The sequence below is a fragment of the Triturus cristatus genome, chromosome 4_1, assembly GCF_964204655.1.
Source record: "Triturus cristatus chromosome 4_1, aTriCri1.1, whole genome shotgun sequence".
Taxonomy (NCBI): Eukaryota; Metazoa; Chordata; class Amphibia; order Caudata; family Salamandridae; genus Triturus; species Triturus cristatus.
The window spans coordinates 357,139,188-357,163,343 of record NC_140585.1 but is presented as its reverse complement, the minus strand read 5'-3'; the positions used below and the strand labels follow the sequence as shown (position 1 = coordinate 357,163,343).

The 24,156-nt window shown below is 46.6% G+C and overlaps 1 protein-coding gene across 4 annotated transcripts in view; it reads left to right on the top strand.

The window, feature by feature from the left end:
• The first annotated feature begins 2,713 nt into the window (after positions 1-2,713).
• Positions 2,714-24,156, top strand: part of DENND5B (DENN domain containing 5B) — a 535,468-nt gene continuing 514,025 nt past the window's right edge. For 2 of the 4 annotated variants that reach the window (XM_085652367.1, XM_085652366.1), the window contains exon 1: positions 2,714-3,125. In XM_085652367.1, the coding sequence (XP_085508493.1) occupies positions 3,002-3,125 (124 nt within the window). In that variant the 5' untranslated portion in view covers positions 2,714-3,001. The remainder of the gene's footprint in view (positions 3,126-24,156) is intronic. The other 2 variants (XM_085652363.1, XM_085652365.1) reach the window with 2 other exon arrangements.

The following is a 24,156-nucleotide window of genomic DNA, read 5'->3' as shown; positions in this document are numbered from 1 at the left end:
CAAGGATTCGACCCCCAGGGGCGGTCGATATTGATGACGGACGCGAGTGAAAAGGGACTGGGAGCCGTGCTCATGCAAGAAAGACCAGAAGGTGGCACGGAAACGATCAGCTTCGCGTCCCGGACGCTGACAGCATCGGAACAAAAGTTCAGCGTGATAGAGAAAGAGATGCTAGCGGTAGTATGGGCCATGGCGAAGTACCGGCAGTTCCTGTGGGGGACCCGATTCCAGGTGAAGACAGACCACAAGCCTCTCGTGAAAGTACTGACATCCGATGGCCATGCCAGCGCCACACCCCGGATAGCGAAAATGACACTGAAACTCCTGGAGTACAGATACGACGTGGAATACATCCCGGGCTCCAGGAACAAAATAGCGGACTACCTCAGCAGGGCATCTGCGATGGACAACGCGTCCAACGACAGGGAAGACGACGACGAGATGGTGGCTCTGACGGACGATCCGGAAAAGGCCATCAGCAGGCAGGACTGGAAGGATGCATATGAAGGGGATGCCGACATGGAGGAGATCAAGGCGTGCATTGTGCGGGGATGGCCGGACAGGAGGCGACAAGGTCCAAAAATCAGGCAGTTTTACGAAGTCAGAGAAGAGCTGTCGGTGGGCAACGATGGAGTATTCGTCTACAGGGGTGACAGGGTGGTGCGCCGGAGAACATCGTACCTACCCTGCTAGCCATACTTCACGAAGGCCACCTGGGAATAGTGAAGACAAAGGCCAGAACAAAACAAACTTACTGGTGGCCAGGAATGGACACGCACGTTGAGAGGCACGTGAGGGACTGTGCGCAATGCCAAGGGGCAGACAAGACTCTCAAACCGATGAGACCACCCCTAGGGAAATTCACTAACCCCAGCAACCCTTGGGAAGAGGTAGCAGTGGACATCCTGGGACCAATACTGGACGACCAAGGCATCCCCAAATATCTATGTGTACTAGTGGATAGATACTCGAAATGGCCAGAAGTGCACATCAACGAGGTCATGGACACGGACGAGATCCTACGCTTCCTCAAGGCGATGTTTCTTCGGGAAGGCATACCCAGGAGCATCATCAGTGACAATGGCCCCCAGTTCATCTCCGACAAGTGGGTCACGTTCGCGAACAGAAATGGCATAGTACTCAAACATACTTCGATTTACCACCCATCCAGCAATGGACAAGTAGAGAGGTTCAATAGGGTGCTGATGGGCTCCATACAGGCGGCCATCACAAGAGGTAAAGACTGGGAAAAGGAGGTGCTCAGCACGATATGGGCATACCGCATCACCCCCACGGGAACGGGGTACAGTCCCTTCCAGATCTTACGGGGACGGCAACCTTTTACCAAAGACAATGTGGCATGGCAGGAGAAGTCCATCACTAGCAAATGGTCTCCGGCAGTGGTGCAGCACAACCTGCAGAAGGCACAACGCATCTACACGGAGCACTACAACCGCCACAAGAAGACAAAAGATGCTGCGTTGGAAAAAGGGGAGTGGGTCAGAGTGAAGCTGGCGATCCTTAAGCGGAAAGGAGAAAGCAAATACTCCCCACCCCTCAGAGTAGAAGAGGTGTATGACAGGGCAGCACTGCTCAGTGACGGAAACGTGTGGTCACACGAGCGCATGGCAAAATGCAATAAGATCTTACAGTGGCCCCGAGAGTGCACGGAAGGAGAAAACCCGGCAGAGGGGGTGATAAAGGACACAGACTCATCCGAAGGAGGCCCCAGGGAGGACATGGGCGGTGAGCAAGAGAGAGAGAGAGACAACCCAGGTAGAAGACCTGGGGGAGAGACCACGAGAGAAGATGGCGAGGTAAAAGAGAAAGAGAGTCAGGGCTCTCCGAAAGGTACAGATGGAGGCCTGGTCACAGAGGGAAGCCGAGAAGGACATTCCACTCCGGTAAGACACACACGAGGGGGAAGAGCAGTGGTGAGACCATCCAAGTTCAGAGACTTTGAAATGGACTGACCTCCGGGTCGGGGACTCTGTGTGAGTGGTGTGAAAAGGGGGAGATATGTAGTGTCGCGGTCTAGTGGACGCGCGCACTACGTGGTGACGCAAAGGCGCGTAGCGGACGTTGGACGCTACAGCGCATGCGCGAGGAACAACGGCGCGAACGAGAGACGCGATCGGAGCGTGTTGCCCGGCGCTCTCTCCACTGGTGCATACAAAGTGTAATAAAGGCGCAATTACCAAATAGAACGTCTCCAGGGTGTCTGTGGGGGAGAGTACGTATTGCCTGGCACCCTACAACATTACAGTTTTGTTTGTGTGTATCAATGGCTTTATTGGTTTTCATACTTTTTAGCGATGGTTTTTAGTAACTATGCAAAATAAAAAATAAACTCGAAACTTGACTGAGTGCTTGTTTTCCGAAACCGTACAGCCTAGTTATGGTTCGCTGATCTTGCCGGTACTTTCACTTCTGCATTTGAACATTTTCGCTAGGTTTAAATAATTATTACATTTGCATGTAAATAGAATTTACAGTTATGATTTTTTGACAGCCATCTTCACCTGTTATGCTGTTCTCTTTATTCTAAATTATGCATTATTGTACAGAACATGCAACATGCTCGACAAGGCACGCTATTCGAAAAAAGCCGCCTTCGCCAGTGGGAGTGGACAACGTCACAACCTGGGATGAAGGAGCACAATAGACCTCCGGGACTAGAGCGCTCCTTTGCGCACGCGCCAAGGGATCAACTGCAGAGGGAAGCGCGACCAGGGTTAGACACTTGTCCCAGAACGAGTGAGAGGGAAGAGGACACATAGGGAGGCCTTCGTGCAGACGCGCGCACTGAGTCAGGCGGGGACGCGCGCACAGGACGCAGCCGCCACAGGACCTCTCCTACTGGATACTAGCAGCGGGCGCGCGCGCGCTCCTGATGGTCCTGATCCGGGCATTGTCAGAGCCTGACTGTGTGTCAGGGCGGTCATGGAGGGCCGCGGGGTGACGCTCTAGGAGGACAAGGGCCACCACCTTCCCTGCCAGCATGAGCACCTCCGCCGCCAGCCCTGGCTCTGCGCCTCCGGGGCCTCTGCCCTGCCGCTTCGCCCACTACTTCGTTATCTGCGGGACCGACGCCGACTGCGGTCTGGAGCCCGACGAGCTGTCGGGTAAGAGACGGAGAGGGACCCGAAGAGCGAGGGGGTTGTGTTGTGACTAGGATAACTCGCAGCAGTAGGGGTATGGAGGGTGAATTCGAGGAATATCGTTAAAATGTGGTATAATCCATACTTTGACCGGAAACCTAGCGTCCGGGTCCATTGGTGGGGGTGTACAGGGCTAAAAACGTTCAGAGTAGCATTGGGGGATAAAGTGAGCGAGTCCCACAGATTGAAAAGCCCCAGGTCAGTTAGGCGAGACACAAGGGGGGGCTTAACATGGGTAGATGAGCTGTTTGTGTGTGGTGGTATATTATATTCCGTAGGATCAGAGGATATCTTTCATTATGTAATAGCTGCAAAGTCTAGAAAACTGGTGGGAGGATACTCGTGCTAGAGATGCCTATAGGCGATGCAAATTTGAAGTCATAACACGTATGTGCGAAAAGGATTAAATAGTATGTATTAAAGGATTCAGTATTTGCTGTGACTGTGTTTGTGTGTGTGTATATATATATATACACACACACAAACAAAACGTTCGTGTTGAATGCGTGCATGTGAGGCAGCTGGAAAATATAAGGACGATAGACCGGATGTATTTGAATAACGTTAATGTGGGCAAAGCTGGCTTGGGATGCGATACATGTGTGAGGTAGAGATGAGCAGATGTCACGTGCTCAGGGACATATGGATTGATTGGCACACATCGCATCGGTGTGACCTTCTATAATGTGTATGAGTTGAGATTGTATGTCCTTTGTTGACAAACTGCCCCAAATGTGTGGTGGGCTGAGAATGTGTGCAGTTGAGATGAGGTTGCAGAAGTGCAGGGGAAGGTGTAGTGAGGTATAGATAATGTGAGATACATGTGTTGGGATTAGATGGTCATGGAAGTTTATCTGCTGGATTTTGGGTTAAATAAGTTTTCGGACGCATAGCCGAAGTGCTATATTTGCAGGGGGTGTGGATGTTCTATAGCCTTGGTTGGGAGGCGGATGCCATTGTCTCCAGTTGTGTTGTCTTCAAGATTTTAAATGTTTACGCATGTATTCACATCACCGTGCTGTTATTACTCGTAATGCCACTGACAATCAGTGTGCCTTCACATTTCCATCTCGAACAGCTGTTCTTCCACACAGCACTCTCTCTGTATTGATTTGTAGCGTGTCTGCTGATGCACGTTACATTCTTAATTGCTATGAACCCGAGCAGAACTGCGTGAACGCAAATGCATGGATTTGTAAACAATGCAAGGCCCTGCGTTGTGTAGGCCGACGTTTGGCCATTCGGATGCACTGCCGCCCTCCATGCCGCTCTGTTCCCTTTATACGTGCTGGTTGGTGTCTTGCACTGTGTAAACAATAGAAATTGAATTCCCAGCATGACCATTCTCAAATCCGGGAGTGCTCTTTTTTTACAGGATACATTAACCACGGATTTGCAGTGCATGTGGGGAGCTACCACTCAGAACCTCCACCCTTAATTACCTTCGACACTCCACTTTTTTGCCAGTGCTGCGTTTCACAAATCAATACAATGCATCTCACAATGCAGTCAACTACATAGATGCATGGCGTCCTTTAGAAAGAACAGTGGCATATGGTTGTACTAGAATATCCCATTTGTTTAAGAACATCTTGAAACAAGTGGGATTGTTGTGAGGAAAAAAATAGCGACATAAATCCCGTCGACTCAGTGGGTAATAGGCCTTGATGCCAAAAATCCCACACAACTGTTTCTTCAGACAAATAGTACAAACTCTTTGTTGGTATGGTGCTATTTCGGTAGAGGAACCTTCAGCCAATTTTGTGTTTTTAGCCATCCCCACTGTGTCGTGACTCGCACGGTTAACGGATCTAGTGAAACTATACGTTTCAGAATATAGTTGGCTAAATGAGGAGTGGCAAGATGTCCCATGATGAATCTTGGGCACCAGTCACCCAGTGATGCCTATATCGTTTATATAACTTTGTCTATCCATTTTTGGTTGGTCGGTGGGCTAATCCTGCTTAATCTTAATTGTACCTTTCATTCAAAAAGTATGTTCTTTCTCGTTCATTTACATTCATTCTTTTTAGGGATTGCTTGACGTTTTTCTCAGAATGTGAGCACGTGATGTTATCCAACAACAAGTTGAACATTTACTAAAATGATTAAAAAAATCACTGTTTATTATACAGTAGAATGAACGCAGTCTAAGATTTCTTTATTAGCCTTTACATCCCCGAATGCAATAAATATTGGGTAGTCCCTGTCCGTTCACGAACCCCAATTTCTGTTACATGTTTTTGGAACAGCAGAATGTGTGACCTTTCACAGACCACCTTTGGTGCCTTGTGTGCAAAAGTTCATTTGTTTGTTGTGATCTATTTGAGGATTTAATTTCAAAGCTTTCTTTATATGCAGAATATGAATCGAGCGTTTGAAAGGGTGTTGTGGGTTCATGACTCCCATTCAGCTGGCTGGAAAGTACATCTTATTTGTGACTTCGGACCAGGAGTGGCCAATAGGAAAAATAATTCGACATTTCATTTGTGCTCTCAATAGCGCAATGATCTCACGTAGCCACATACAACTAGTTGTATTAAGCAATACATCCTGCTGTCTGGACTTTAGCCTTTTATTTTGATTGCATCAAGCTCTACGTCCTCTGTGACTAACATCTACGGAACTTTACTGACATACCGAGTTCCCTTTGAAATGTCTTGGCTAAGAGCACTGTCAATTTAGCTTTACTTCTTGGAAAAGATTGGCCTCTTTTTACAGGCCTGTGAGTTTGTCACGCTAGATGTGCTTAGATTTATTTTTCCTGATAAGTTTATCGTATGATTTTGAAATATTGTAGTTTTTCAAGCGGTTATATTAATTTGATTTTTAATTTGATTTTCATTTACTATCTGTATGGTTTAAGTCAAGTTCGCCCAGATTTGCAGGATCTGTCGCCGCAGGTCTTAACCTGCCAGAAGTAATTGCATATACTTATTTAAGATGTTTTTTCAGAGACTAAAAGGTTAGTTCCAATATTTCTTTCAAAGGTGACATACTACAAAAAGGCGTTTTACCGGTTGAAAACATATTTTTTCCCTAAAACATAGGCACTTGTAAACATTTTCCAGGAGCCAAACAGTATTGTATGTTGGGTGATCGAGGGCGGCACTGATACCAGCAAGATAGAGAGCTGGAGTTTGTGGGGGTTGGGTCAAGGTGGGCACAGGTGAAGCAAAGCATGTATATGGTATGGACATTGAGTTGTGGAGTTATTTTAAGGGTTTCTTTCCATACTGCCATCAAAGTTAGGCTGCTACTCTCTAGAAGAAGTCGTCAATTTGATTGTACAGTGTTATGCTGTATCTGAGTCCCTACCTCTATTCCACACCCTAGAGTAAGCCTTCTCTGCTTGCTATATCTACCTTTGTTAAATCAAGTGTACAAAAAAGTAACTTGATTGTTGAATTGGAATGAAACAGAATCTTAGGTCTCACAATCTTCTTATTTCTTTAGTCTCTTATTGCTAAGTTCTAGGAGTGTTTAGAAAGCAGCTTTGATAAGGTAGCATGTGCTATAAGAATTCTTGCCAAAAAAACCTTCCCAATAACTCCTCCCCACAGTAAAGTGTGCAATTTTCTTAGATGAGCAGACACAAACACACAACTTCCACCACTAGACACGTGACAATGGTAACGTTTTAGCCATGGCAATCTGAGATTTGAAGTATAACCCACTCTTTACAACTTGCAATTTTTTTCTGATTTTGAACTCTGTATTGAAAGTATGGGCAGATTCCTCAGCACACTGGCATTTCTTAGATGGTAGTAGTCTTTGAGTTTTGCATCAGAACGAGTCATACCCCAGTTGTTTAGTTTGGGTAAGATGGACATTGTGCAACCAGAATGCATCTGTTGGGTGATCAGGTTCTGAACATATTTCTCTACTTCCCTTTTTAACAGCGATCGAGAACTTAAACTAAACACTGGTAGTAAATATGTGATAAGAAAACAGGAAAACAGGACTGTAACCCACAATCATTTGATTTTACCTATTGGGGGTAAGGGGAGGGGATGGGGGCGGAGACACCCAGTTTCTCATCCACTCTAGTTCAACCAATAAAATATAGCGTTGTGTGAAAGTTATGGATCTTGAAACAAAAAAACACTGCACATTGGTGTTTGTACTGCTGTTTCACCAAATAGTTTGATAGCCAAGTCCCATCTTTCCTGTCCCTTTGTCTCCTTATTTCCATTATGTGATAGAGATGGGTGAGCCAATAAAGGTTTGAGCAAGTTCAAGTCAGAGGCCTAGCTCTGGCTCAGCTCGAAGTTTTCTTGGATCCTCTAACCCAAAATGAGCCAAGCCTTACTGTGACTTCTGTTTGACACCCACGCTCCAACCTCTTGCACCACAAATTAAATACAAAGTATTAACTTTTGATGTAAAACGAGAGCATGAAAGAGATACCCATATAGTGGATGAATTGCACAATGTGAAACCAGAATACCTGGAATTAATCCCGGCTTCCCCACTTGACCAAAATGTGTGCTCCTAGGCAATTGGTTTATTTCACTTCGCCTTTTTTTTATTCATTGGCTTATATGAAGGCACACGGGAGTCCATGAGTTGAGAATGTGTGCAGGCCAAAATCTTCTTTTGTGTTTGATTTAATAAACTATAATGTTGTTCCGTGTATAACTACAACCTAGGTCAACCAGACCATGAATATGACAACTGACTTGCCTCTTGGTTCACTTATGGGATTGTTGTCAGGACGCGGAGGAGGCTTGTTCTTAAGTTAATGTTTGAACACTATCACTTTTAACACATGCATGTCAGTACAGTGAATACAATCTAATGGACTCGGAGATTTTATCTTCTTTGTACATGTTTGATGCACAATGTCTTTTAACCCCTTCGCTGCTGCGGACATTCCGCTGCAGCGCTGGGGGGGGCAGGGGGGCAGCGCGGTGGGCCTGTGCTCATGACGGAGCCGCTCCGTCATGAGCCACAGTTGAGCTGTGCTCATGACGGAACGGTTCCGTCATGACTCCGCCCATTTGCGTTGTCCCCTCGCACAGGCGGGGAAACAGCGCCGCGCAGGCGGAGCGGCCGCCAACAGGATTGTCATGACGGAACCGTTCCGTCATGAGCACACGGCAACCGTGGCTCATGACGGAACGGTTCCGTCATGAGCGGGGAAGGGGTTAAATTAAAGGTATTTTTAAAGGGCAACACGCCGATACTTCTTTTCCCAAATGGATGCTTGCCCATTTAACAACTTTCTAAATGTTAGTACTAAGTCATGTAAACAGTAGTCCAGTGCTGGTGTTCACCAGGGGAGTCTCAAGTAAAATAAAGGTCAGGAGTGCTGCAGGCGGCTCCGGCAGTACTTTAAGTATCTCTGCTCTAAAATAGCACTCTACAGGGGTAGAACCGGATGGCATGCTCTCGCTTTGGCACAGGTCGTCAGATTCCAGTGCAAAATTATTCATAATCGTTCTATTCTTAGTCTCTTATGACATTATTAATGTGTCCCTGTCAATTGGAAAAATAATTTACTGTTTATAACTATCGCGCACAGTGGTTTTTAGCGAAATAAAAAATGGCTGACCGTCTTTGAAGTGATATGGGCCAACTACTTTATCCCCTTTTTTAAAACCCTCGATGTCCAGTTTCCCTCGGGAACACGACACATCCTTCTCAGTTTTAAGTTATGCACCAACACCTTTTCTTGCTTGCTTTCAGAGAACTCGAGTGTGTGCTTAACTGCGTAAAATTCTATACCAACTCATGAATGAAAAAGGTAGCGATGAAAGCATTTGTAAAGTTATCTGTTTTGACTCAAAATGATAATTCATTTCGTTCTGTGGGTTTCCCAAAACGTGTTCGCAATGAAGGGTACATATGTTGTTATGTTTTTTCCAATCTAAAACTGTTGCCATTTTTCTGTTTCACCATTTTCCCGTTTGTGGTCTACCCCATAGAATTGGTAAAAACTCAGCCGAGGTGGAGTCTCTTAGGAGAACGCATACCACAAGTCGTGTGCATCACTGCATCTGACTCTGACCCCCCGGGATGCTTTTTAATCTTACCTTTTGCTTTAGATGCGATATCAGTTAAGCCGTATCATATTCTTCCATGCTTTAATGATTACAAGGAGAAACATTGAAACTTTATATTTCTACATCCTGGAACGCATATGCCACTCTCCCTCTATATACATGCTCCTCGCCTGAACTTTTGGAGGATGATGAACAGCACAGTTTACAGTGCAGCCCGATGGCAGCACTGACATTCAGAATCCAGGCGTAGCATTCTGTGACTCATGCTCAAATGCTGCAAAGCTTTTTCCAGTATGTAGAGAATTTGGGCCTTGAGGCTGTTGCCTCGCATCAGCAGTTAGTCGTGCAAGAAGTCATGAGCAACGAATCTCTTTGCTCGTCGTTACATTATGTGACTGTTTTAAACACCACAATGATCTTTAAATGCAAATAGCACTGTAAAAGCATAGCGTTCTGTATGACATAGTCCAGTCCGTGTGGGCACTAGGTGGAAGTCACCATCTTTGCTATTTGAGTTTGTAGGGGCTTGCATCTTGTCTCTTGGCCATAATCAAACCGATATACTAAATTAACTGGACGGTAGAATGGTAGGGTAATGGGTAATACTTCCTTTGCAAGCAGTGAAGTAAAGGAAGAGTTGAGCCTGGTTGCATACATCTGCATGTACTGCTTTGCCTATTGGTTTCAGGGATGGATAAGTGAAACTGGGACAGTAAGTACTGTGGGGCCAAATTCACAAATCGGGTTTTGAAAAAAATCTTACATGTACTTATGGAGGCTAACTCCCTTGTTTTGTGTAGATTCCTCACTTATATACGATTCCCAAAGAATTTCAAGAAGACACCAATGTTGAAAATTGTTGAAACGTTTGTACCTTCATTCTAAGGTGGGAGCCTCTTGTCAGCTTGCAAGGGACTGTGTAGATTATCACGGAGAGTGTGTTTAATAAAGGCTTTGGTGAAACCTAAAGTGATCATATCTCTCACTCTTCAACAATATCACACTTCAGATTGTCATACATGTGTTATATTTGTCAGGCATGGCCTCACTGCATGAAACGATGCTGCCATGGACCATATAATCTTAGTTTCATGGCATTCAGCCAGTCTCTCAGTCTGTTTTAATGCCTCCACGATAGAGGTTTGTTTTTGTGGCCCCTTAAATACCTTCTATTATTGCATTTATATAAATGCATCTGCAGTTTTCTGTTTACCAGCTTCGCATATCCTTTTAGTCAACACGTAAGCATGGTTGTCTTTGGTGCTTTCAATACCACTAGAATCGTTCAGTTTACTAGGAGATTATAATCGCATTTGGCAATGTTGCTTTTTGCTCGCCAACACCTGTGGTATCTCAACAAACAGTAATGACAGTGGGTCATTTGATTCTAACAAGAAATATAAACCAGTGTCTGAAGAAAATATTATTAGTTATTTTTATATTAGATTTTTGTAATCACTTTTTCTATAGGTTTGTATAGTAATGTGTAGCCTGAAATACTTCCCTCCTAAAAGTTCTAAAATGGGTGTGACATCACATTGGCTGGTGGAAAAGGATTGTGTTGTAAGCTAGATATACAACAAAATAGAGCAGTTGGTTTATATGGTTGTCGAAAACTACCAAGTCATCTTATCTGGATGCTAATTGCAAAGAGCTGCCACACAGATTCAATACATATCATATTAACTTGGTCAACAAAAGTAGATGGAAGCTCACCGCAAACTGAAGTCTGGAACCCTCTGTGACCAGTCACAAAACTTTTCAGTCCGATGTAATCTTAGGAGTACAAAAGCTAGTATTTTTACCACAATCTATTCAGGGTCAGCGTATTTTATGCAAGAAAATCCCTCAACCACAAACCAGCCTGCAGCAAAGTTCCTCAACCACAAACCAGCGTTTTGCTGTCAACTTGCTCATGAATATTCAATTTTTATGGCACAAAACATGGCAGAATTGATTGAGACTGATGTATGACAGAGTTTGTCTAACTCCTAACAAAGTATTAAGGTATTAGATAAAGAACCCAAAGTACAACAAAGGATATTTTGGAACCGGTTCAGGAGGTACAAGATATACTGGGTTTACAATTGTATCAATTATATCTGTTTATCTATAATGTCCTGGGTTCAAAAATTCAGCACCAAACACTCTACTTTAGCATTTGGCCCTCAGGGTAGTGGGGCTGATCAGTTCAAGGCTCAGCATGTTGGGTAATGTGCAGTTAAAGATTATTAACTAATTATTTCAGACTAAAGCTTAATAAATTGATGTCCAGCAAAGTTTAATAAATTGATGTCCTGGCGGTACTTTATCGTAATTTAAGAAAACAATTTTTTCTAAACAAACTAACTTAACATGTAAAAATACCTGACTACACTAATACTACGTGTGGGGCAATATTTCAGTGTATAATCTAGCATTCGGTCTATTGCTATGACCACGAGGGATCTCTTAGTCACCTCTATTTAATGGTATGCCCATCTCGGTTATGGTTAGGCCGGTGAGGATTGAAATCCGGATATTGCCATTCTCACTTGTGCCAGGGAGTTGTAGAGACCTCTATCTTGCAACAGTTTGGGAGAATAGGCTGCCTCTCCAGCTACCCAGTCTGCTCTCATAGTCCTCCTGGTCCCACCTTTTCCCATGTGTCTCTGTGGGCTTCCAAGCGGTTGCTGTTGTGTTAGGAGCGGTCAAGATTAGCAGTTGCCCCAGGCCCAAATAACAGGAGAGATCAGTCGAAAGTTACTTAAAGAGGAGGTTCCACCAACATGTGAAGCAGGAGTCTAGAGGAGGTTTAAAGTTGTCCCAAGGTGCCCCTGCTCCATGATCCTCTGGCAGCAGTGGTGCTGCAGGGTATATGTCATGGAGGCACCCTTTACAGCACCTCAAATGTAGAGCTGGGGAAACAAACTCCTGTAGCTTCAGATCCTTGAGCTCCAGGGAAGTTTTACAGAACCCTTCTGCTCACACCAGATTCCAAAGCAAAATGTGCACCCTCCCGCAAAGTGCCAATCTCCTTTAGGCTTCTCAATGCCGGTGGTGCAAAATTATGTTGGTACAGTCCTCTCTCTCATTTTTATTTTTTATTTTTATATAATCAATTTTATTGATTTTTTTAAATTAACACATTTGCAGCAGGAAAAACAAAACCAGCTTTTCGCACAGTGGTCAGTACAAAACAGTGACAGTAATAGGGAAATAATACTCTCACATACATGAATGCAGCTAGGAATAGCAAGCAAAAATTTCCACAACCATGTCCATAGGGAAGCCTCAGGAAAGTTCAGTCTTCCACCACTCAACCCATTTACCCCACACCCGTCGAAACTTTTTGGGACAACTGCGGGCTGCATACATTGGTCGCTCCTGCGCTGCACACCAATCCACCCCCCTGCGCCACCGTGTCATGGATGGGGCCGACGGGTCCAGCCAAAGGGCTGCAATTTCTCGTTTAGCTACCATCAGTGCCGTGGTAGGACAGAGCTTCTCGGCCCTGTTCCCATCCAAACCATCAGTAACACCTAAAAGTATGGTCATCGGGTTCAGCGGGACCTCCCAGCCCAGGACCTCAGTAAGTTCAGCTGTCACTAGTTCCCAGTAGCGCGTTATAGCGGGACAGAGCCATACCATGTGATAAAAATCCACTTGGTAGCAGTGACAGCGGGGACAGGAAGCATCAGGCCGGAGCCCCGAGCGATGAAGGCGCAGTGGCGAGGTAAGCCGCATGTAAATAGTATACTTGAACTAATCGGAGCCGCGCTGAAGCTGTAACAGTTTTAGGGGCCATCAGCGCGTCTCTCCAATCAGCGTCATCTAGTGAGCCTATCCAACCCTCCCACTTATCCCGGAGATAGGAGAGGGAATTGGGGGTGTTATTTGTGAGGGAACGATAAATGTGGGAACCCCCCCCTTCCCCAAGTTGCCATTCATGACCTGCGCTTCAGGCGGGCTATATGCAGGCAAGGAGGTCCCCTCCGAGATGTGTACATGAAGTGCATGGTGCAGCTGAAGATAGCGGTAGAACTGAGAGGCATGCACGGTGCCTGGTCGCTAGATAATATAGATGTAGGTTCGTCATTTCCAGCCCCCACCAAAGGGCGAAATTCTGCATTGATTGAGGGCCAATCTCGGCCTCCGACCTCCCCATAGGAATTTAGTGGCTAAACCATCCATCTCGCAGAACCAGGACCGTGAGAAGGCGAGGTGCGTGTTTTGGAGCATATAGAGGAAACTGGGAAGGACCATCATCTTAAAAAGAGCGATCCTGCCCATAAGGTTCAGTGGCAACGTTTGCCATATAAGGAGATCAGCGCGTACCCGTTTCACCAGGGGGGTGACGTTGAGAGACCAGGCGAGATCAGGAAGGAGCGTCACCTAGATCCCCAAGTATTTAAACGTCTGTCGCCGGAGAGGGATCGAGGACTGCCAATCGAAGCATTCTCTCGATACATGAAGGGGGACCAGGACCGACTTGGCCGCATTCAATCTGATACCAGAGACACGCTCAAAGAGACGTAGGGCTCGGAGACATCGAGGCTCTGAGCGGACTGGGTCAGACAGAAAGATCAGGACGTTGTCGGCGTAGAGGGCGATCTTGTCCTCCGCCAGACCGGGCCATTGCCACCCCGTGAGTAGCGGGTCAGCGCGGACGAGAGAGGCAAAGGGCTCCATCACTAATGCGAAAAGGTAGGGTGAGAGGGGGCAACCCTGCCTCGTGCCTCTCCCAATGGGGAACGGGCAGGAAAGGACTCCGTTCACCATCACCTGGGCCCGCTGCTTGCAGTAAAGGGTCTTGATCAAATTACGAAATGGGGGTCCAAATCCCATCTCTGACAACACTGCCTCCAGATACCGCCAGTCCACAGAATCAAATGCTTTCTTGAAATCCACGAGGAGCAGAGAGAGATAGGGAGTCAGTTGTTATCGGTGTGCCAGAGCGAGCCGTCTGAGGCAGTGCCTAGTAGCCCGGGCAGGCATAAAGCCGCACTGGTCCATCTGGACCAACTTGTCCAGGTGAGGGCGTATGCGGTGCGCCAAAACTAAAGCAAATATTTTGAGTTCTGAGTTGATAAGGGAAATAGGGCGGTAGTCAGAGCAGTGGGCTGAGGGGGGTTGAGACTTGGGGATCACCACAATGGTGGCCAGATCCGTTTCAGGACGGAAGGAGCCGCGATCCTCCGCCTCACGGTACATTGCCAGAAGATGGGGGATCAGCCCTCTCTCATCTTTTAGGCAGCTTTATTCTTCAGAGGTACCTTCAATACCTTTCTTCCCAGCAGTAAGTGTAGGCTTCTTTCCGCAGGGCCAGTCCTTATAATTCCAGGAGGATCTCTTGGACTCCAGGTTATGGACTCTGTCTCGGTATCACAGAAGCTTACTTCAACACCCTATGATATGTAATCTTAGCACCAATCAGTGAGAATTCTTAGAGCACTGACGTGGGTTCTCAGCTCCATACTTATACTCTGTTTTCAGATAGTTTATGGATTCTACAGGCAATACTTTTGTTTTTACTTACTTCTGATATTTTACATTGCCTCCCTACAATAGGCAAGGGGGCTTGCAGATCACATACAAGCAATCCAAAATGGATGTGGATGCTGGTATGTCATAAGTTACTCATAGCATATGCTCTCCATTCTCATCCTGCTACACCGTGTAAACAAAGATGCAGCATTCAGCCCAAATGGATACAATGAGGGACCCAATTGTGAACTTCAATCAGCATTTGCCAAAGGATGGAGAAGAGCTTAGTTCTGATGATCCCAGACTTTTGGTTTTAAAGTAAATTAATCTTGTCCTGGATTACTACAATGATTAGGTAGGACGAGCTACTCATTTCATTAAAGTTGTCAGAGAGACCATGTTTAGACTGGATTGGATAGTAAGCAACTCTGCAATTGGGGGTAAAAAGGCATGCTGTTGCAACCACTTCCAGTCCTCTGTGATCTGTTGAGCTGACAAGTAAAACAAATATTCCCTTGGGTTACGAAAGGAACAGGATACAAGGTTCAACTCACAACTAGGTCGTACCTCACAAGGCGCACAATAATACAATTCGTCAAGGAAAATCCCACCTAATATTTGAATCAATTGCTAAATAGCACTGTAGTTTTACAAACATCTTTTATTATTAAGAAAATGGTTACAATGTTAACATTTCAATACACTTCCTATCTATCACAGTTTTATGCAAAACAATTGAGAAAACCAATTCATAAAAACAATAAATGTAAAATCCCCAATTACAATCAGTTTACACAATATACTATGACATAAAAAGACAACAATGGTTAAACAGTATACTTTGTCTTTCAAAGGAACATATCCTATGGGACAGTTTAGAAACCTGGCCTGGATACACTCATTTTCGTATCTGCAGGTCCAAATTTTCCCTTTGATTATGTACAGTGATGCGTATACTATCTAACCATTGTTCTCTTCAAACTGAAGGTCCGCCTACCTGATTTAAATATGGACGGACCTCAGGTATGTTAGCGACGTAGACTACTCTGTGTCATGTCACTGACATACTCCTCCGATGATCTCACGGAGTAAGGACCATAGGAAGGTTGACTGTTTGAATGCCCACCTCATTTAGAGTGGGAGGTCGAAAGGCTAGTTTTTACTCTCCCTTAATGCTCTGAAAAAAGTGCTGGTAAGGTTCATCAACACAATTATATTGACCCACCACCCTATGGGAAAAAGCCCCCATGGTGTGGTGTTTAAAAAATAAATAAATCCAGCTTTAGGCATTTCCTGCCAATGTTATGAGATGTCCACTGGGCCGGTGAACATTTCTAAGTCTGTAGTATGGCTGCTTTATCAGGGTGACCGAGTATTTCCTGTGGTAAGCACCCCATGGTGCCTGCCACACAGTACATGGTTGGGAAGAGGGGACCCATGGGCCCGATTTGGAGAGCCCCAGGTGAAGGGGAGCCTGCCACGGGCCCCCAAAGACCGATTCCTACAGCCGTTTTGTTCCGGGCAAACCGAATTGGAACGCCCGTCCAAATCGGTCATTGTAATCGCTTGCACGGAAACCGAGACCATAGAGCTGTACGATTCAGCTGTGGAAAGGCTCGACCTGTCGGAATGCCTTTCGGAAACCGATTCGGACAGCCCTTACGGTTTCTGGGCATCGTAATCGGTTGTTCAAAACTGGGTACAAATTGGGCAGAAACAAGGCTTCCGAATCGGATCTGACAAGCCCAAATCAGATTTGGAGCCCTTCTGAACGAGATCGAAATCGTCCCCTAAGAGTATTATTCTGGATATTCAGTTGTTTTTTTCAATACAGGATGATATACCACACTAGCTATTAACTGTCACGGAGGGTTATCTCTGTCATGGAGGTGTGTTTTTGTTCTTCAAAAGAACAAGATGTAACTCACATCACAATGCTGAGCGATTTTAAAAATAAGCGATCTAATAAATTGTCTGTTCTCTGCATAGTGGAGGGGATGGGTATAGCCTGCAGTGTTTTTCGAAGTACATTGATGGCTGTAGAAGTAATAGTCTACTGTGTCGTACAGAGTAGACTGTGTGCACACCTGCAGGTATCCGTGGAGCTGCTGTTGTCATTATTAGTCCAGGGAAAAATGCTGCATTAGCAACTGCTTTCAACAGATGACATTGATGGGTTGAAATGTGTTTTTGCACTTGCAAACAAGTATAAACGTGAAGACGCCATGTGGATTCATGTAACAGCTACGTTGGCTCTCTTCAGCTTCAAAAGAAATCATTACTTTACTCTGGGTACAATGTATACACGTTGATGCTTTTTTCATTTTTTGAGTGAAGATTTTTATTAGGTTGCAACTACCAATACATTAGACCTTATTTGTGGAGGGCCAAGAACTTTTAAATACATATAGCTATTTCTAAGGAGAGATCAAACCATAGCTCTGTATTTTTACTTCCCTATCCTGGTATGACAAACAAGGGATGCCTTTTCATAACAATTGTACTAGACTATTATCGCAATAGATCACTTGTTTATCAAACATTATAAGTTTTGAAAAAATACAGAACCAATCAATCAATCAGTTCATTTGTAGAGCGCACTACTCGCCCGTGAGGGTCTAAAGACGCTGGGGGGTGCTACTGCTCAAACAATCAGGTCTTGAGGAGTCTCCTCAAGGCCATCAGGTCCTGGGTCTGTTGCTGGCGGATGGGGAGGGTGTTCCAGGTTTTTGCGGCGAGGTGGGAGAATGATCTGCCGCTAGCGGTCACTCGTCTGATGCGGGGGACGGTGGCGAGGTCAGTGGAGCGAAGCTGGCGGTTCGGGGTGTAGAAGGTGAGTCGTTCGTTGAGGTATGCTGGTCCGGTGTTGTGGAGTGCTTTGTGAGCGTGGGTGAGGAGCTTGAAGGTGATCCTCTTGTTGACGGGGAGCCAGTGCAGGTCTTTCAGGTGGGCTGTGGCGGGGGATGTCGAGGATGAGGCGTGCAGAGGTGTTCTGTATGCGTTGTAGTAGTTTCTGGAGTTTGACTGAGGTTCCTGCATAGAGAGCGGTGCTGTAGTCCAGCCTGCTGCTGACAAGGGCCTGGGTGACCGTCCTTCTGGTTCCTGTGGGGATCCATCTGTAGATCTTGCGGAGCATGCGGAGGGTGTTGAAGCAGGAGGAGGAGACGGCGTTTACTTGCTGGGTCATTGACCGCTGAGTCCGGGATGACCCCCAGGTTGCGTGCGTGGTCAGTGGGCGTCGGTACGGCCCGCCACCATGAGTCATCCCAGGCGGAGGGGGTGGATCCGATGATGAGGACCTCCGTCTTGTCTGAGTTCAGTTTCAGGCGGCTGTTCATCATCCATTCGGCGAGGGCCTTCATTCCTTTGTGGAGGTTGGATTTGGCGGTGGTGGGGGCCTTGTGGAGGGAGAGGATCAGCTGGGTGTCGTTGGCGTATGAGATGTTGTTGAGGTCGCGCGATCGGACGATGTTGGCGAGCGGTGCCATGTAGATGTTGAAGAGTGTTGGGCTGAGGGACGATCCTTGAGGTACACCGCAAATGATCTTGGTGTCTTTAGAATGGAAAGGGGGGAGGCTGACGCTCTGGGTTCTGTTGGTGTGGAAGGAGGTGGTCCAGTCCAGGGCTTTGTTGCGGATCCCTGCGTTGTGGAGGCGTGTGTGGAGGGTGTGGTGGCAGACTGTGTCGAAGGCGGGCGAAAGGTCCAGGAGGATGAGGGCTGTGGTTTCTCCGTTGTCCAGCATGGCCCTGATGTTGTCGGTGGCGGCGATGAGGGCTGTTTCGGTGCTGTGGTTGTTCCGGAATCCAGATTGGGACGGGTCCAGGATGTTGTTCTCTTCGAGGAAGGAGGTCAGTTGCCTGTTGGCAATCTTCTCAATGACTTTCACCGGGAACGGGAGTAGGGAGATGGGCTGGATGTTCTTGAGGTCCTTGGGGTCTGCCTTGGGTTTGTTGAGTAAGGCGTTGATCTCGGCGTGCTTCCAGCTTTCCGGGAAGTTGGCGGTCTCGAAGGAGCTGTTGATGATCTTGCGGACATGGGATGCGATGGTGGAGCTTGCTTTGTTGAAGATGTGGTACGGGCAGGGGTCGGATGGTGAGCTGGAGTGGACGGTGTTCATGATTTTGATGGTGTCGTCGACGTGGGTCCAGGAAAGCAGGGGGTCATTGTGGCTGGGGGCGGTGAGTCTGAGGTGTCGGTGTCTGTCGGGGGGGGGGGGGGCTGGTTGTTGAAGCTGTCGTGGATGTCTGCTATCTTGCGGTGGAAGAAGGTGGCTAAGGAGTCGCAGAGGTCTTGTGATGGTGGGATGTCGTTTGAGTTGGAGAGTTCCTTCACAATGTGGAAGAGCTATTTGCTGTTGTGTGCGTTGTTGTTGATGCGCTCTTTGAAGGAGGTCCTTTTGGCGGTACGGATGAGTTGGTGGTGTCTGCGGATGGCACTCTTGTAGGCTGTGTTGCTGTCCAGTGTCAGTTCGTGGTGCCACTTCTTCTTGAGCCTACGGCAGGCCTCCCTGGATGCCTGGAGATCGACGGTGAACCAGATGTCTTTTCTGTCGGTGCGGCTGTTCGAGGGTTTCTTGGTTGGGGCGAGAGTGTTGGCGCAGTCGTCTATCCATTGCCTGAGGTTGCGGGCGGCGGAGTCGGTGTCGGTAATGTCTGTTGGTGGGTTTCGGGCGAGGGTGGTGACTAACTGGACTTTGCTCCAGCTGCGGCGGGGGGCCAGTTGTGTGCGGTGGTGCGTGATCGGTTTCTCGAAGGTGAAGTGAACGCAGCGATGGTCGGTCCAGTGGAGTACGGTGGTGTGGCTGAAGTTGATGTGGTTGCAGACGGAGAAGATGGTGTCGAGCGTGTGTCCGGCGGAGTGGGTGGGAGTCGTGACGAGCTGTTTGAGTCCGAGGTTGTCGAGCAGAGTGGTGGAGTTTCTGTCGTTGGTGTTCTCGAGGTGGAAGTTCAGGTCTCTGAGGAGGATGTAGAATAGCTATAGAATCATATTTGATGCTTAAAGCAATTTTGCTCTGGGAAATTGCACAACCGCTTATTTTGCAAACATGATTCTGTAGAGCAGCAGACTACCACAGTAGTTGTAACAAATGTAGGTCCATGTTTATTTACTTGGGTGTGTACAATTCAAGCTGTTTTGATCACTGATTAGTTTGTGAGCAACAACTTCTTTACAAATACCTGATTTAGGTATTCGTGGAATTTAACCATCGTGAAGGGCTTTTATGACATCGAATATTTAGCCAGTATAGTGGAATTTTCTTATTTATGTATGAGGGGATTGGAATTTGTGCCCTTGTGGGAGGGCACAATGCAGGTGCAAGTGAATACCCACAAACTCGTAAATTTCTTTATCTGTATTAGCATATTTATTGCAGGTAACGCCCACCCTTGTTTTCTGGTTTGCAAAAACGCTCACAGTGGAGGAAGAAAAAAATAATATAAATATGTGAACATAGATGAGTATCAAATTTACAAATGCTTAATTTCCACATGTGAGTTTTGATCATGCCAATAGGCCTGAACATCTACAACAGCTGTAGATTGCCTGGAATAGTTCTTTGATGAAATGTGAATTTCCTAAAACTAAGAAATTTGCTCCAAAGCATATGAGTAATTTTATGGGAGCTAATAACCAACTTATTAAATAAGACGACCTCTTCGTTAATCTGGCCTCTGGTATTTCGCTTTTCTATTGTCCCGTATTTGGTAGGAGAAAATGTCTAATCCCATTGCACAAAGTGATTTACACCTGCACTTTTAGCGTACCCATAAATATATATATGTATACCCCTTTTCTACAATATATGAACACAGTTTTCTTGTTCACAGAAGGAGGTTTTATATTGTTAAAACACTGCGTACAATGTTTGTGTGTGTAGGAGAACCCTGGGGAGCAGGAGTAGTGAGTGTTCTAAGGTGAGAGAAGCTGGAAGATTTACATACTTGTTTGGGGGTATTTTTTTTTTTTTGGAAATGTGTTTATTGGCATTTTCTTAGTTGCTTTACAAAAACAATACTCCTCTGTGGAGCACATAAGCTTTTTCAGTGTTACGTCAACCTCCTATTCCATTAGCAGTGGTCAAATAGTAGTACCATGTTCCTAGATATCACCGGGAGCCCCTTCCCCTCCCCCCCTCCCATCGCCCCACCCTGGGAGATCATTGCGAGTCAGTGAGCGTGAGTCCATAGTGTGTGAGCCACAGCTTCCATATTTTCCAGAACCTTTTGGGGCAGCCCATGCTTTATATGTTGTTTTCTCCCCTAACATATACATATCCATACTTTTTCTCCATTCGGCCAGCGATGGACTCTGCACAGCCCCCCACGCCTTAACCAGGTCACGCTTTGCCACCACTAATCCTAGCTGAAGTAGGGTACACTTTGGTCTGGGGAGGTCAATGTCCGTGGATATTCCCAACAGAAAAAACAGGGGACTCGTCTCCTCCAAGATAGCTCCCAACTTTTCCATCAGGGTTGCCCAGTACATTTGAATCCGTGAACACTCCCAAACCGTGTGAAAGAATGTACCCTCCGTCGTGTTACATTGCAATCAGTTGGGCGTGTCCGCCCTCCCTATGCGGTGTAGTCGAGCTCTGTCGTAATATGCTCTATGTATGTATGTGAATTGAATCAATCTGAGTTGTGACTTGATGGCCACCTCCCGGGGATGCATCAACGCCATTTCCCAGTCCAGGTCCTCCATCTCTCCCAAATCTAACTCCCATTTCGCCCTCAGCTTCTGCAAGGAATCTGGCCTATTATTGATTATTGTTCTATATGTCCAGGAGACTGCCTTTTCCCCGATCTCACCCATCAGGAGTCGTCCCTCTAAAGGTGCATATTCAGGGATGTCGCTGGTGTCTGTGTTGTACTTGCATCCGCCACGCGTGCGCCAGGTGTAAGTACTTTTAGTGTTGGTCAGGGTCATGTCATACTCAGTTTGGAGATACGAGAAAGTTACCAGCTCCTTACGATATAGTATATCGTTAAGTTGTGAGATGCCCAGCAAATCCAATTTCCGGAAACCTCGCAGTTTCGCGATTTCTTTAAGCCGATTTCCCACCCAAAATGTGGTTTCCTTGGTCACCCGGCCGTCCCATTTCATCTGCCTTTTTCCTTGCCGCTATAACGATCCGTGTAGCTGTTAGGAGCTGTGCAGAGCCCCTCCCGCCCCATAAATATATTGTGTGTATGAGCGCCTGGCAAATTGTATGCGTTCAAGTGCGTATGTGGGGTGGTCCCTCTGCACATGTTCCCATTAGTTCACAACGATCAGATGAGCCGCCCAATAGTATGCCCGAAGGTCAGGTAGGGAAATGCCGCCATTATATTGGTTGCGTTGCATTGTCGCCAGCGCTATCCTCGGCAGTCTCCCGTCCCAAAGAAACGTCTGCAGTGTGTCGTCAATTTTAGTAAACACCTCATCTGGTATTAGCTAGTAAGTGTTTTGCAGAACGTACAAGAATTTCGGAACTACTATAATTTTATAAAGTGCTGCCCTGCCTAGCAACGGCAAGGACTTCCATCTCTCAACATCTGCACGAAACTCCCTGAGCACCCTGTAGAGATTGCGATCCAGTGCCACTGCTGTATTCGTTGTGACATAAATCCCCAAGTACTTTTGTACCCTCTGGGGCTAACAGAAGTCAGCTTGGGCAGGCATTATACCCACTGCTCATGTCTACCGGATAGAGACATGATTTTTCCCAGTTGATTTTGTATCCCGCATGTGCTCCGTAGGTTTCACAACTGTCCATAATATTATGGTGCGTCGTTTACGGGTTTTTGACATACATTAGTATGTCGTTGGCATATAGAGAGATGCATTCGTCCAAATCCTCATTCCCTCCACCCCGGAATCCCGTTATGTCCGAGTGCACCCGGATGACACATGCGAGTGGCTCCAGAACCAGGGCAAAGAGTGGAGGGGACAGGGGGCATCCCTGACGAGTGCCCCTACCTATTGAGAATTCCCGCGACACCACACCATTAACTCTGGTTCTGGCCAGGGGTCTCTCAAAGAGAATGGGGATCCATTTCCTGAATACCGGGCCAAATCCAAACTCTTCCAATGCGGACATAGGAAAGGGCCAATGGATGCTGTCAAATGGCTTTTCGGCATCAAGGGACAGTATGAGATGTGGGTCTTCCCTCGTGGTCACCACCTCTAGCCAATTGTGTAACCTCCAAAGGTTGAGCCTCGTCGACCTCTTTGACATGAAGCCGTACTGATCCTGATGGATAAGACCAGTAATTACCCCGGTGAGCCTGTTGGCTAGTGTTCTGGCCAATATTTTGGTCTCCATGATAATAAGGGAGATAGGTCGGTACGAGCTACACTTCTGTGGCGGTCTGTCCTTCTTGGGGATTACCGCAATTGTGGCCGTCCGCCAATCTCTGGGGAGACTGCCCGCCTTGTGCGCCACCAAGTATAGTTAGAGGAGGTGGGGGCTGAATAGCAGCACGTTTTGCTTAAAAAATTCAGGAGGGAGCCCATTACGACCCGAGACGTTCTCAGTTTTTAACTGACCGATGGCTGCCATAATTTCCTCCGTTGTAATCTTTTCGTCTAATGTCTGTAATTTGCTAGCTGTTAACTTGGGGAACTGTATTGTCTGAAGATAGGTCTGAATCTGTGGCAGCTCTGCCAGAGCACGTTGCTTGTAGAAGGTCTCGTAATATTCTGCGAAGGCATTGGCTATGGCAGTGGGAGTTGCATGGGTCTGGCCGTCTTCTGTCTGTATCAGGGCCACCCACCTACTGTCTAGCTCTTTTTTGCTAAGCCATGCCAGCAATCTACCTGTCTTGTCACCTGTGTCGTACAGACGTCGATGCATGGCTTGTATCGCGTGTTGTGCGTCTTTTTTGGCCAGCGCAAAATATTCCAGTCGAAGAAGTTGTAAGCTGCGCAACAAGGAAGGGTCATTACTCGTAACGGCTTGTGTTTCTATCTGCAATAATCGGGATTCAATCCTTGCAATCTCTTCATCTTCTTCTTTCCGCTTTTTATGGGCTATAATGTTCTGGGCCCTATCTCGCAGTACAGGTTTGTATGCCTCCCATAACGTGATGGCAGAGTCCACTGACCCCACGTTCTCACTAAAGTAGAGTTCCGTGTCCACCCTCGTTTCCCTAGCCACCTGCGGGTCCTTTAATTCCTATGGATTGAGCTTTCATTCCCCGGCCTGAAGTTGTGTACAGGTACCCGCTGTAAGCTACAGGGGCGAATGGTCCGAAAGGCCTCTCACCAGGTATTCTACCTTGTGTACCTCCTCTATTTTTCCCACTGGAGTCAGTATGTAATCTAACCGTGAAAAGGCTTTGTGGGCGCCTGATTAAAAGGAATAGGCTCTGGTCTGGGAATATTGCCTCCTCCATATGTCTGTAATTGTCAGTGTGTCTGCAAACCGTTTGAGCGGTGTCTCTTTGGGGCCTCCCGTTGGGACAGTCGTGCAGTCCAGCGTGGGGTCCTTTGTGGAAATCTGAAATAATTTCTGTTAGCATAAGCTGAAACCATCTTG